At 44.3% G+C, this 14,664-nt stretch overlaps 1 protein-coding gene across 2 annotated transcripts in view; it reads left to right on the top strand.

Annotated features, from left to right (window-relative positions):
* ALPK3 (alpha kinase 3) overlaps nucleotides 1-14,664 on the top strand; it is a 52,164-nt gene that overhangs the window by 35,214 nt on the left and 2,286 nt on the right. For both annotated transcript variants that reach the window (XM_089538748.1, XM_089538747.1), the window contains 8 exons: nucleotides 320-2,135; nucleotides 4,348-4,495; nucleotides 7,213-7,340; nucleotides 7,762-7,797; nucleotides 9,958-10,232; nucleotides 10,917-11,005; nucleotides 11,324-11,544; nucleotides 13,493-13,541. In XM_089538748.1, the coding sequence (XP_089394874.1) occupies nucleotides 320-2,135; nucleotides 4,348-4,495; nucleotides 7,213-7,340; nucleotides 7,762-7,797; nucleotides 9,958-10,232; nucleotides 10,917-11,005; nucleotides 11,324-11,544; nucleotides 13,493-13,541 (2,762 nt within the window). The remainder of the gene's footprint in view (nucleotides 1-319; nucleotides 2,136-4,347; nucleotides 4,496-7,212; nucleotides 7,341-7,761; nucleotides 7,798-9,957; nucleotides 10,233-10,916; nucleotides 11,006-11,323; nucleotides 11,545-13,492; nucleotides 13,542-14,664) is intronic.

Raw genomic sequence — 14,664 nt, 5'->3', positions numbered from 1 at the left:
TTAAACAGAATTGTTTTATTTGTGTTTTAAGTTTTGTATTAATAGATATTTTTTAGTTTAGTTTTGTAATGGTTGTAAGCTGTATTGAATTCCATTGGACAAAGGTAGGATATTAAATGAATAAATAAATAGATGCTACTCCAGGAGGCTTCCAGGAGAGGCAGTTCTTCATCTTATTTTTGGTAAGAAAGAGTGTGGTTTGAAGAATCTGAAGGAAGAACAAACAGCCTTAGAGGCTGCATGCAGACCCATGGAACCATACTTTGCCTACAACTGTTTTAGCTACTAATACACTTCCAACAATCCTGTTTGCTCCTAGGCTGCTGAAGATGTAATGCCAGTCTCATCCACTGCCTCCAATCTGCAAACTCCAGATTCAGACATTAGAACAGAAAGAAATCAGGATTCTACGTACTTTGCAATAAGAAAAAGTGTCCCTAGAGAAATAGAGATCAAGCAGTCTAAAAAGGAAGCTCTCCCCAATACACAGCTGCAAGAGCCAAACGTGGTAGTGCCAAGCCAGGAAGTCAACCAGTATTTCTCAGAGACTTCCCAGAATCATCCATCAGTTTCCTTTGATTTCACACAGCCAACTGAGAAGAAGCATCTGCTTTTGGAAGAAGGTTTGAGGAGGCAGGAAATTCAGCACAGACAAGCTCCAAGTCATGGGAACGAGGCACTGGCTGGTTCCAGATCACCAACCCAGAATGCTAGGTTTGAAGCAAGACCTACAGACCAGTTGGGTCAAGTTGTCCCTCAGACCGAAGCAGCAAAAACATTTGAGTCACTGGGGGACAATAGGCCTAGCCCACAAATGGATTCGAGGCTTGAGGATGAGAGGCTGCTAAAAGTAACACCCAGACCATTACTTGTCTCAGAGGTTGCCCTAAAAGCCCCAACTCTTCACCAAAATGTTCCAGAGAAACCTCAGCAACTTCCAGTAGTGGTGATGTCCCCAGTGCCTTGTGAACCCCAAGAGCCAGCTCTGCTTTCTCCAGCCAGTCCCATTGAAAGAAACCAATCTGTGACCCATTTGCTGAGGGATGTTAAGAGAGAAATAGAAACCTGGCCACAAGCCACAGAGCAACAAGTCCACAGCACTGCTGCAGAGGAGATCCAAGATGAAGAAGAATTCTCAATGCCTCCAGAGGTTGTTGCGACTGAGCAAAAGGCTTACCCTCTTAGCAAGAAACTTGAGGTTCAAGCTGGAGAAAGGGAGACCACCTCAGAGGACAATGTAATCCAGGATTTGCAGCAACCAGAGACTGCAATGGAGGAGGATGAAGCAGTGGAAAAGTCACAGCACAAAAACCTTGTGTCTTCCTTGAAAAATTATTTACTTCTCCTCTTGAAGATGACCACAGAGAAGGATAAAAGCAAAAGCAAGATGAAGCAAGAAACTAAGATGGTGGAGCAGAAGAGCCCACCTACCCTAATTCCAAAGCATGTGGCAGATGTGGGTGTTGCTGGGCTAACTCCCAGGACATCAAGGAAGATTTTTGAGCGGGTTGAGAACAATCAGCTTTTCCAAAGCGCAGAGAGCTTGCAGCTGACACCCAAGACTTCTAGAAGGCTTACAGGAATGATCAACGAAGAGCTGCTTGCTTGCAAAGAGACCCTCATGGATGAACCAGAGGTAGTCCCTTTGCCCTGTGTGCCATCTATTATTGTGGGGAGTGCTCCCAGTGAACCAGAGGGTCCCTCAGATCTGTCTCCCGAGGTTTCCAGCGAAGCACCTGTAGCTTTGCCTAGTGCTACGCCACAGGAGTTGGCATCTGGGGCACGTCGTAAAATATTCCTGCCCAAAACCAAACAGGCTGATGAGATGGAAGGATTGGCCCCAGAGAGCCAGATGCCCCGGGGCAAAAGGGACAGCCCTACTGTGTCTCCACAACAAAGTCGCAGAAGCACCACTCTCCTGCAAACTCCGACCCCAGCTTCCCCTCCTGGGGAGAGGCGCTCGCCAACCCTTTCCAGGAAGATGGCAACATTAGAGGTGCCCAAAATATATGAGGAACCTGCAGAAGAAACCAAGAGTGTGTCAGACAGCTGCTTAACACCCCCGGAAAGTCTTCAAGAGAACATAATGGAAATGCAAGTAGGAGAATCCAGGAAAGTTAATGATCGATTTAAAGGTGAGAAAGAATCCCTCTTCCTAAAAGGGGTTAAAAAAATTTAAAGATCAAAGGATGACCTTCCTCTCAAGGAGGAATGAGTAGCGTTGGAGGGTCCACTCCTACCCCTTGTAACATTTGGTGGCTTCCATATTGGTGAGGCAGCAGATCCATTCTTAGTTCTACTTTTTTGTGAGACTGACACAAATTATTTCCCCAATTTTGTATTTTTGAATATTCTTTCTTCTCCTTTTTTTATTTTTGTCTCTTGAAGACATATTAAGTCATGATTAAATTTTTCTAGGTAATGATAAATTTTACTTCTACTCAAAACTTTGAAGGATCTGTCTAAGGTACTGAACAGTACCTCCAAGCTAGGTGTAGCACTTTGGATAGTTCCTTTAAAGTTTGGACTCAAAGTGGGATTCTGCATCCCATGATGTGGAAGCCAACAGTTGCCTTTCCCCATACCATTCCCCACTCCACTCCTGCTCCTTTTAAAAGCAACAACTCCTCATCTTTTTCAAAACAAGATTTGACTGGATTTTTCTAAAAATGCTGTTTTGGATCTTTAAAAGATGAAAATGTGGGTGGGGGCTGGTGTAGCATTTAAATAAAGAGTGGGGAGCAAGGGCCAATTCGTTCCTTGGATTGCTCAGTGGGCTGCATCCTCCCTACAGCAAGCCCAAATACCTCATTTTGTCTGCATTCCTTCTCAAAATGGCGAGCAGAAGTGCCATCATATCACTTACTGTACCCATTTTGAGAGTAAAATGTAGGCATTTTGTTCACACATATATTTGGGGGGCTTTTCTGTGCAGTTTTCAGGTAAAAAATTGTCTTAAAATAGTGCCTTTTTAAAAAAAATGGCATGGGGTGTTTCATAGGCAACAGAAGTAATATCAGGTTTGCACGTGGCCATAAGGCTGCACTTTCCCCACCCAAGCTTAAATAGAAATCAGTGATTCTCCATGTCTTGCTTGCCTGTTTTTTTAAAAAGCAGAATGGTCTCTGAGACCACAGAGGAGGTCTTCATGGGCATCTGCATACCATGAGCTCCTCAGCTTCCACCTTATGCTCTGGGGTTGAGGAAATGTACCAAATCTGGTGGAATGGGGAAGGCAGATCTGCCTCTTCTTCAGCAACTGGCAGTGTTTCTTTGAGCTCCTAGTTTTCAGAATGGGACATGAGCCTTCCAATAACAACAACAACAACAACAACAACAACAACAACAACATCTTTATTTGTATTTTCCCATCTCCCCCAGGTGGATCGAGGCAGGAGTACAACCCAATACAATATGCAAATACAAATCACAACAATAAAAACAGCAATAGAATATAAAATATAGAATATAAAAATAGATAACAATTAAAAACGATACTATCAAAGCGAAAGAGGAGAGAGATGTTTCAATCTAGGTCAAAGAGGTAGAAGAATATGTCTTATAAGAGTTCAGGTGGGTAAGCTTTCCGGAAGAGATCCGTCTTAACTGCCCTCTCAAAGGCCTCCTAGCGAAATGGATCATTAGCACAGAGATGGGAAACATATGGGTCCCTAGTCGTTGTTCATGGACTTAAATTCCCCTAATCTTCCATAATTGGTGCCTAGGGATGATGAGAGTTGCAATCCACAGACATCTGGAGGGTGGTAAGTTCTCCATCTTTGCTTTAGTAGTACCAGAAACCTCACCCTTTCCCTTTCCTATAGTATTACCAGATTTAGCCAGAGGTGGGGTAAGTGTTGGAAGAAGAACCTCCACGTTTTGGGAGATGGCCCTCAGGGATGTTAGGGGGCTAAGAGCACCACCAGGGATTAGTAAGAAAAGCAGAGTGTCTTGAGGAGTCCGGATCTCTTTCCTCACCTCAGGTGAGGGGCTGTCCTCACTGAAACATCCTCTCTTCCATTTTGCCAAACTAGAAGATGGAGTAGGAGTTGGGGACTATTAAGTCGGGATGGAGAAAATGTGGCCCATGGACCACATCCATTCATGAAAACTGCACAGAAAGAGCCTCAGTCTTACAAAAAGCCCACCGACTACTAATCTCTTAAGAGAACCTCCCACCACCCTCATATATCTTTATTTACATTGGAGTCCGTCTCAAAATGATGATTGGAAGTTATGTGATGTCACTTCTACTCACCATTTTGACAGGGACGCTGAAGAAACATAGACAGTTTCCATGATGTATATTGATCCCCACTTCTCCATTGACACTCATTTTTTCTGTAGCTCCACAGGTGATCCGAAAGATCCGAGCTGAGCAGTTCTCAGATGCCTCTGGAAACCTGAAGCTTTGGTGCCAATTCTTCAATATTTTGAGTGACTCAAAGCTGACATGGTACAAGGACGAGGTCCCTATGGCAGAAGTCAAAAGGAGGTTAGTCATGTACAAACCATTCTTCTGACTAGTCACGGTGGGGTTTCTGGTGAGCAAATAAAGGGTCTCTTACCATGCCATCTTGTTCTTAACTATCATGTACCCAATTTTCTTTTTCCTCATGTAAGTCCCTGTTAAGATTATTTGAATTAATTAAAAATGTATTTGCAGGTGAACAATGGGGCGGGGGAATTGGTGGCTTTGGGGGACTGGTGAGGAGATTCAGGGGCCACAAAAGTGTTGCACATGGGTCACAATCTGCCACAACCAACAACTTACCTACTTCTGATTTATAGACACCTTTCCTCTGCCCAGAAACTTCTCTCCTTCTCCTCTTTCTGGCAGGAACTAAACTGGAAAGGCTCTGGGAGGAGTTATATAGAGTTAGACTCCTAGCTCCACCCCTAGTGACTCACAGATGTGACTCACAGAAGGTCCACCCCCTCAGCAACAGACACACTCTCCCAAGGGTTTTTTAAAAAAATCAAACACTCAGCCACTCAAAATGGCAGCCCGGAAACTGCACTCCTTCTCCTCTCTGTGGCAGGAAGCCATAGAAGAAATCTGGGTTATTAAAAAGATTAATCTGAGGTGACTGAAAGATAAAGGTATCATCTGAGACTGTTTGGAATAGTGAGCAAAGTGAACAGATTCAGAATTCAGCATCTCTACTGCAAATGGCTCGAGAGGCTTAATGTGGCATAAAGGAGAAGTCCGGTAAAGCCCCAAAAGAAGTCGGGAGGAAGAATGGCCATGGTGGGTGACAGCATCGTAGTGTGGCATGCCCTATCCAATCCCTCTCTTATCAAGAGCCCCCAAGATCTGGAGCAGACCCTACTCCCTCTCTCCTGTCTCAGCTTGGTTTGATGTGAGGGCACATTCACTCTGTTCTGTTCTCTTAGGGGACTAGGAGCATGAGGCTAGTCATGATGGATGGAGACACACCCACAGATATACACATCCTCCAGTAGCAGGGACATTATGCCTCTCTATTTCAGTTTCTGGGAATCATGAGCATGGAAAAGCCACTGTTTTGGATGTCAACTCCCAGAATACCCCAGCCAGCCTGGCCTTGTGAACAGGGCTATAAGAGCAGGATTCAACTGATATATCGGTCTGGGGCCCAGAGAGCCAAAGAGGGGCCCATTAATTTTTGACAGTCCCCTCCTAAAAAATTCCCAACCTCACAGCCCCCTTCCTTTGCATTACTTTGCAAAAGTTAGCAAACATGTAGCTCCTTAGGTGTTTTCTTCAAGTTCTTCAGCTATTCTGAGAGCAGCCCCTCCCCTTCCAGTGCAAAATTTCTCTTGGAGGCCCTGCTTGTGAATTATTCCCAGCTATGGAAGAAGCTTGTCACAGCACAAGCACACAGACCCAAGCTGTTAGCAAAAGAAAAGCTCCAGTCTGAAACAACTTACTGTATCTTGATCTGTCAAGAGAAACAGAAACATAGAAACTGCATCAAAGTGCTGTTTTGTCAGGAGGACCAACAGAATGTGTGAAATTGAGAGAATTGGCTGTTAGCTGTTTTCATGTAAGAACTGGGAAATGGAACATAACTGGGTTATTAACATAAAGCCTTAAGCAAGTGATTGCGCCACTGGCTGCTCAGTTATCCATATAAATGTATTTAGTGTTCAGAGAAGACATAATAGACTGGAGGAAAACTTCTTGAGGGCCAGACAAGACAGCTGACAGATTTATTTTTTGAGAATCTTCCTTCACATAATCTTTCCCTGTTCCAAGTAAGACAGGTGGAATCTTCCATAGTAAAGTGTTTTTCCCTCCTCTCAGGACTAGTGATTCTGGAACAACAACAATCATCATCATCTTCTTACAGCAAACAAACATAGTTAAAAATTTGCATCAGGCAAAGTTAAAAAGCCATTAAACTTTTTAAAAAACCCAGTTAAAATATAAACAATTAGAAACAATAGCAAGTAAAATTCCAGCATATTATACAAGCCTGTTTCCCCTAAAATTCAATTTTCAAAGGCCTGCTAGAATAAAAAGATTGTCACCTGCTGGTGGAAAGATAGTAAGGAGGATGCCAGTGTAAATTCCCTCGGAGTTGCCACTGAGAAGGTCGTCTCCTGTGTTCCCACCATGTGCACCAGTCAAGGTGGAAGGATAGAGCAGAGCCTCCCCAGAACATCAGTGGCACAGTGGTTAAATATCTGTACTGGAGCCACTCACTCAAAACCATAAGGTTGCGAGTTCAATACTAGCAAAAGGGCTCAAGCTTGACTCAGGCTTGCATCCCTCTGAGGTCGCTAAAATGAGTACCCAGATTGTTGGGGACAATTAGCTTATAGTTGTAAACCGCTTAGACACTGTTAGTTTAGTATGAAGTGGTATATAAATGAAGCTGTTTGTTTGTTTGTTTGGGCACATTTGTTTGAAAGTATGTGATCCATCAAATAACTTGGACCTGAGCTCTGACTTTCTTGAACTACAACTTCCAGAATCTACCAGCCAGCATGGCTATTGGTCTTGTTGGCTTGGGAATTTTAAGAGTGGTAGCTCAAGAAGCAACTTTTCCAAGTTATGAAGGTGAACAGAAATCAATGGCTGTGGGCCCATATTGCTGTTACACTCAGGTCCTGCTTATGAACTTCACATTGAAGCTGGCCACTGTGTGAAAAGAATGGAGGATGAGAAAAGCCTTTGGTCTTATCTGGTGGGTCTAGTCTTAAATTCATGTGACTCTCTTCCAGTTCAGGGGATGAAGGACAGGCAGCCTTGGCCATTGTGCAGGTCTCCCAGAAGGACTGTGGCGTCTACCAGTGTACCATCCAGAATGAATATGGTACGGACTCCACTGACTTCCTGCTGAGTGCTGAAGGTGAGGCTCAGGTTCTCCTCGGAGATACTCTCATCCAGTGATTTCTGTGCAGCAGAGCAATGCCCCTACAGTCCAACATCCATCCCCTCAGCATAGTGTAAATATATGAATGTAAACCTATATACTACATATACCCTCCTGAACACTGTAAACCTCCAAAGTTGCCTCGCATAGCTATTCCGTACTTCGTGGCAATCAGGCAGGATCAGAGAAGCATCTGGCCATGTCCCCTTAGCTGGATGCATAATGATATAAGCACAACTCAGACCCCTTGAGGACCCAAGCAGATTTCCGTGCTGATTTCATCAGTTCATGCCCAACACTTTTCCAACCCTGTCTGCTTGTCATGAAGCATGGAATGGCTGTTTGGGCCGAGTAAGTGGAAGTCCATAACTGATAATGTGTGTGTTTCTTTTTTTAGTTCTGTCGGGATTTATCTTCAAAGAAGAAGTAGAAGGTAAAGTGTGCCTAGGAGATGATATGGTGAGCCTGTGCCCCCCAGGTAACACAGTCCCATCCCACACCTGAACCCCACATGCTCCTCCAGTGCAGTTGATGTCTGATGCAACACTTGTCAGGAAGAAGGTGGGAGAGATGTGTAAGACAGGCTTCTCTTTCAGGCCTGGGAGACAAATATGCTTTGCTTATTTCTGTTTTGGGCAGACCTTCTCTGTCATCCTTGTAGTCTCTCTGACTGACCATCCTTCATCTACCAGGTTAGTGATCTTCCTTCATCTTCTGAAGATGGCCCTTTCCCAAAATTCCCATAACTATTCCAGGTATATGGTCCTTGCTGGGATCTCTCTCTTACTCACTCTATTCTCTCTGGGTCTTGATGCAGTACATCTTGTCCATCTGGCAATTGGATCACTTGAACATCCTGGACAGTATCACTAGTTGTCTCTTCTTTCCCTGGTTTTCCTTTGTCTCCTCCTGTCCTCAGCCCTCTTTTCCCCAGACTCTCCAACTAAGTATCATGCAGTGTGATGGTGGTATTAGGGATGGATTTCTAATTCAGGATCATGGGTGAGGAAAGTGTGGTCCTCCCAAATAGTTCTGGACAGTAGCTCATGATTATTAGATGATTAGATTAGATCCCATTAGCAGTGCTGGCTATAACTAATGGGAGCTACAGTCCAGCCTCAGAGGGCCACCTGTTTTCCTACCTGCTAATCAGCAAGAAGGAAGAGTCCTCTCCCACTCCAGACCTACAGTGAATATGATATATAAACACGTGGCTGGCATCCTTTTCGGTATTTATGAAGTAATAAATTAGACTTATGACCTTGTAAATTTTGCTGTTTACATTTATGATCTTGGCACCATTGTAATGACTGCAAATACACCTGAAACCCACTTTAAAGCTAGGCAGCTGCATCAACCAAAGGAGTTCTGTGATGATTGAGAGCAGGATGCTGAAAGATGATGCACCCAGCTCTCCTTGCCATGAAACAATTTACTTGCCTGTACTTTATCAAAGCAGACTGATCACCAATTTAGAAATGTAACCAAACACATTCTGTTCCACTGTAACATTTTGCAACTATTATTCAGTATTCAGTCCAAGAGGCAAAAAGAGCAAACATATAACAAGAAAATCTGAGCAGGCATTCTTCTGTAGATTTTAAATGCTTGCTGAATATACACCAGAACATGGTGAAGTTACCTTTATGAACAGAACTTAACTCGCAAGAATTCTGCAGCCAACATAACCAGAAGCTGAAGTGGCCAGAAGCTGAAATCAGTCAATCTATTAATCCCTAGTTACTGTTGTTAGAATTGCCTGAAATATGTATACAAATACAAACTACTATACATTTTTTCCAGAGCTTGGAAAAGTTATCAGTGACCATAGTATCAGGGGGATTCTGGAAGCTTTAGCATAAAAGGTGACCTTTCCCAGCTTTGGTATATATAGAACACACATTAAAACAGAATTCAACTGAAATGTAATTGATCTGAATCCTTGGTGGCGCAGTGGTTAAATGCCTATACTGCAGCCACTCACTCACAAACCATAATGTTGTGAGTTCAATACCAGCAAAAGGGCTCAAGTTTAACTCAGGCTTGCATCCTTCCGAGGTTGCTAAAATGAGTACCCAGATTGTTGGGGGCAATTATCTTACAGTTGTAAATCGCTTAGGGAGTGCTTAAGTGCACTGATAAGCGGAATAGAAATGTACTTGCTATTGCTATATTCTGTTATTTTATGTTAATCTAACACAAATAAAAAACACTGAGTCCTCAGGATAATAAGACCATGCCCACACTCATTTCCATCCAGAGTTGATGTACCAGGAAATATGTCTCTCTCATTTGTTGCTTCAGCAAAATTCATGCCCACTAGATTATTGTTTATTTAATCGTTTGGCCTTCAGATGTTTTAGACTTCAGCTTCTAGGCACACCAACCAGCATGGCCAAAGGTCATGGATTCTGGGATTTGTAAGTTAAAATATCTGATGAACTAGAGCTGAGAAACACTTGGAAGAGGGTTCCTGTCTCACAAACAGAGTTTCCTGCATTGCACATTTTTCTTCCCATCATGACCCCCATTTCTTGCTTGGCCTTGTCTCCATATATTTTTTGTTTGTTTGTTTGTTTGTTCTCTCTTGCAGCCGGTGAAGAGATTGAAATGACTCCCATGGTGTTTGCCAAAGGCCTGGCTGATTCTGGTTTTTGGGGTGATAAGCTCTTTGGCCGGATCATGGTGGAGGACCTGGATGCAGGCCAAAGTTTCCTACGCAAGGCATGCCGAGCCCGGGCCATTTATGGCCTTGAGCCAGTCTTTGAGTCAGGTCACACAGGCATCATCAAAGTCCGCAACTTCATTGCTTTTGGCGGACGCAGCGAGAACACGGTGATGGAGAGGAACTATGACATCACCATCCAGGTGGGTCAAAGGAGATTTGGCACCCTGCCTGTGCCCAGTTGGACATGGTGGTATGGAAATAGAGCATATGTTTAGCAAAAGATCCCAGGTTTGATCCCTAGCGTTTCTGGTTTGTTTATGTATTTCTTTCTTGAAAAAAATCCATTATGTTATGAATTTGTGGCCCATAAGCCTCTGTGTTGAAGAACAGAAGCTTTATCACTGGGCCTTTTGCTTTGGCTCTCTTTGCCTCTGGACTTGGGCATCAACATGTGCTATTGTTATCTGCAGAGCATGGAAGAATTAATTTTTTTGATGTATGACCTGTAGAATCCCCCAGCTGTCATGGCCACAGCTGGATTCCAAGAGGTTATAGTCCAAAAAGCTTTTCCAGTCTCTGATTATCTGTTAAATTTATTTTCATGAACATCAAGACAGAACACATGGTGGTCCTCCTCATCTTTCTCATTGCAATATTTCTACAAAGTAGGTCAGTCTAAGAGAGAGTGACTTACTCCCTGTCCACTCACTGGGCTTTATGGCCAGGTGACGATTTGAACCTAGGATTCCCCAGTAATCTGATACTGTAACCATTACACCATTCTGCATGGGTGCCATACTTGAGTGCTCCTCCTCTCCACCTGCTTGGCTATGAAGGGTCAAGAAGGATTTTGTGGGGGTTTTTTTTGTGTGTGTGTTCTACAGGAGTGTAAGATCCAGAATTCAAGTCGAGAGTACTGCAAGATCTTTGCTGCAGAAGCACGAGCTGTCCCGGACTTTGGGCAAGTGCCTGAGTAAGTTCTATGTCTTTGCTTCAGCTAGGGTTTTTCCTCCTGGGTAATTTTAGCTTTAAGAGATACCTTTTTTAACCAAAGGAAATGTTCACAATCCACTTCATGTTTTAAAAAAGGCCTGTGGGAGTAGCAGTTCAAAAAAACAAAACAAAAAAAAAACCCTCCGCAAAACAAAAAACAAACAAACAAAAAAACAAGTAACCTTTCTAAGCTCTAGCTTGGACACATAATTTTATTGGAACAATGTTCCCTGTGTGAAGCAGCTTTTCAAATAATCAGTTATCCTGCACTGAAGTTACCATCTACATTTGCACACAGAATCATCCCTCTCTACCTGATCTACCGCCCAGCCAACAATATCCCTTACGCAACCATGGAAGAGGATCTGCCTGGCCAGTTTGAGCGCTACTGCAGACGAGAGCCAGATGATGGCAGCGTGGCCCCAGCCAACCCCTCTGAGGTTGGGCAGAAGTGCTGCACTTTCCAGCATTGGCTTTACCAATGGACAAACGGCAACATCTTGGTGACAGACTTGGAAGGTGAGATTCTCCAGAGGAAGCTATCACCTCTCTTTACTCTTTGTGTCTGTGTTTTATTGTGATTTAAACTCAGAAGCACCACATTCCATTGAACACTTCATCTGTTGTAACAAATTTAAAAACCAAAGGCCTGCCTAAATCAAAAGGTCTTTTTCTGCTCGCAGAAAGACAGCAGCCTTCCTTGGGAGGGAGGTCCACAACTTGGGAGCAGCTACTGACAATGCTCTCTGCCACATGGAATATACCTATGATGGTCATGGGACTGAGACAAAGTCCTTAAAACTTGAGCAGGCATGTATAGAAAGATATGCTCTTTTATGTAGTTTAGACCCGAGCTCTATAGGACTTTGCATTCTGTCCAGAAACAGACCAGTAGTCAGTGGGAGTTATATGCCCCCTATAACCAGCCTTAGCTTTCTGGCTTCAGCATGTTAGATCTGCTGAAGTTTCTGAACAATTTCAAAGGGCCTCCCCACATAGAACACATGACAGTAATCCAAATGGGATGTAATCAAGGCATGTGTCACTATAGCCAGTTCTGACTTCTCAAGGAACAGGCACAGCTAGTGCACCGAGTTTATCTGTTCAAATACATTACTGGCCACTGTGGAAATCTAGGTATCCCGGCTCAGATCTGAGTTCAGGAGTATGCCCAAGCCTATTACACTTTTGCTGGCCTCTGTAGAAAATCCAGTGGTCAGGGTGTTTGGTTTTTTTTTTAAGCATTAAAAGGGACTGTGCTTTTACTTTTTCCAGTTATCCTCTGATCATTCACCCACAGTGGAAGGGAACTAAGGCTAGAATGAGGCCTTAATTAATCATCTCAGAAAACCCCCTGAGAAATTCAGTACAAGCTCCAAAGAAGAGCACAGTTAAAACAGTTATATTACCTAAAAAAGAAGTAAATGAAATGGCAAAATATGTACTGTACAGATAAAGAGCAGGCACAGTAACTCAGTTTTAAATTCTGCCAGCAGCTCTGGCAAGCAGGACAACACCATACTGATCTTCACAAAGTAATAAAGGGTTTATAGTTTTTTGTGGGGTTTATAGCCAAAAAACCCCCACAAAAATCTATGGATGGCAGCCATGAAAGCCTTTGACTCCACATAATAAAGGGTTTGTGGGAGGTAAAGTGAATGTTCAGGGAGAGAGCTCTGTGTCTTGGGCAGTCCCACAGAAAAACCTTCTGTTTAGTAGCCACTCCTTTTGGCTTCTGAAGAACATGGGAAAGGGCCTCAGAGAAAGATACCAGCTAATGAATGAATTTGTAAGGAATCAGATGTTGAGTTGCTTTGGGGGGTTCCCAGAATGCTTTGGGATGAAGGTATGATCCTTCATCACTTTGGCTCTATAACACGTATGCCAAGGCTTCTTTCTCTGTTTCTCAGAATGAGAATTCTCTGAGGTGGAGAACATGTGGCCCTCTACCTGTTTTTAGGCTGTACCTTCCACCAACCCCAGCCAGCATAGTTGGTGGTGAAGGATGATGGGAGCTGCAGTAAACAACATTTGGAGAACTACAGATTTTACACCCTGCATTAGTGCTTGGTTTTGCTCTCTGTGCACTCAGCTGATGTTAACAGAGTCTATGTGTGTAGAACTGGGCATGTGTGGGGAGTTTTGTGAACTGGAGCCCTGAAGCAGCTGCTGCTTCTCATTGTGGACTCCGTCCCTATTCACAGACCAGTGTATCTAATAGACTGCATTTTCTCCTGCGGCTGAAGATGCAGAGGACAGAGACAGTGGATACAATCCCGCTCCCCTTTCATATGCCTGAGCTACTCATTGAGCCAAGCATTGCTGGGGGGGCTCCTTTCCCTCATGGAACATGGCAGAAGCCCTTGTGGTTGGATGAACAATCTCAACATGCTGAGGCAGATTTGCACAACTAATCACAAGAACAACCTAGCTCATTTTAAATTTAAATGTTCCAATATTTTTATAGGTGTTGGATGGAAGGTCACCAATGTGAGGATTGCTACCAAAACAAAGGGGTGAGTGATCATCTGGCCACAAGCAACACTTTAGAGATTCTTGTCAGCATTCTATTAGTGACATACGTCAACATAGGTCCCACTTATAGCTGCATATATTTTTCTTTGCTCACTGTAGAGGTTGGTATTCTCTTTTACACTGCACAATAACCAAGGCCTCCCCAGCACTCAGAGATTCTGCAATAGCCCCCACCCCCCTTGGCCATTCCATGGCTGGTGAAGAATATATAACATTATTGCTAGGCTCCATAGCCAGATGCAGACTGATGGCATCATCCACAGAGGCCCCAGCAGCCCATAGGCAGACATGTCTTTGGCCTTCTTCACTCTCCATCAGTTGAGAATGACCTTTTAAGCAAAGCCTTGAGTCCTGGGGGTGTGAATGGAGAGCCATAGTAGAGTTTTACCTGTGGAACATGTACACTGGGCAATGTAAAATTGTGACCTTTTGTCTGGGCCCTGAGGCTGCAGCCTTCATGACTTTGGTGTGTAGTGAAGAGCATCCATGGATAGCAAGCCCCCTATTATTAATAATTATAGTATTAGTAATGGTGGCACGTGTATGCCGCCATACCGCCATTAGGGATCGCATTCGCGGTTGCGCCTGCAGAGGGAGGAGGACCAGCAGGCAGCCCCAGACCAGCTAGGAGCGCCTGTTGCCCCAAGGGAGATTTTGCTGGGCACTGGAGGCGAGGGTGCCAGCCAGGAGAGGGGTGTGGGGTGCCTGTGGTGGCCTTGGCGGAGGCTGTGCTACTGCAATGGTACTCCCAGCTGACCTGGTTGTGGGGCTGCCTCCCCCCCTGTCCCTCATGGAGCAGGTGGCATCCGGCTTGGCACCCCCAATTCTGCCGACTGCCCTACCAGCTGCCCTGTGCCCCCTTCTGCTCCCCAGGCACCCCTTATCTGTCTGGTAGGAGCAAGGTGGGTGCCACCTGCTCTATGGGGTAGGTGGCACCCCATACTCCACTCCTGGTGGGCATTATGAAAATTGTCCTAGACCACATGGAAGGCTTCAGGCTGTCTGCCCTTGCTGTAGAAGACTTGGATGTAGTTGAGGTAAGGCTGTGAGGTCTTAACATTGTAATGGCCTGGAGTACTTGGCTGTAGTCACTGAGCCAAAGAA

The sequence above is a fragment of the Sceloporus occidentalis genome, unplaced genomic scaffold (assembly GCF_023333645.1).
Source record: "Sceloporus occidentalis isolate IW3139 unplaced genomic scaffold, rSceOcc1.0.p SCAF_9, whole genome shotgun sequence".
Classification (NCBI taxonomy): Eukaryota; Metazoa; Chordata; class Lepidosauria; order Squamata; family Phrynosomatidae; genus Sceloporus; species Sceloporus occidentalis.
The sequence above is the reverse complement of the archived record's forward strand: the minus strand, read 5'-3'. Positions and strand labels throughout refer to the sequence as shown.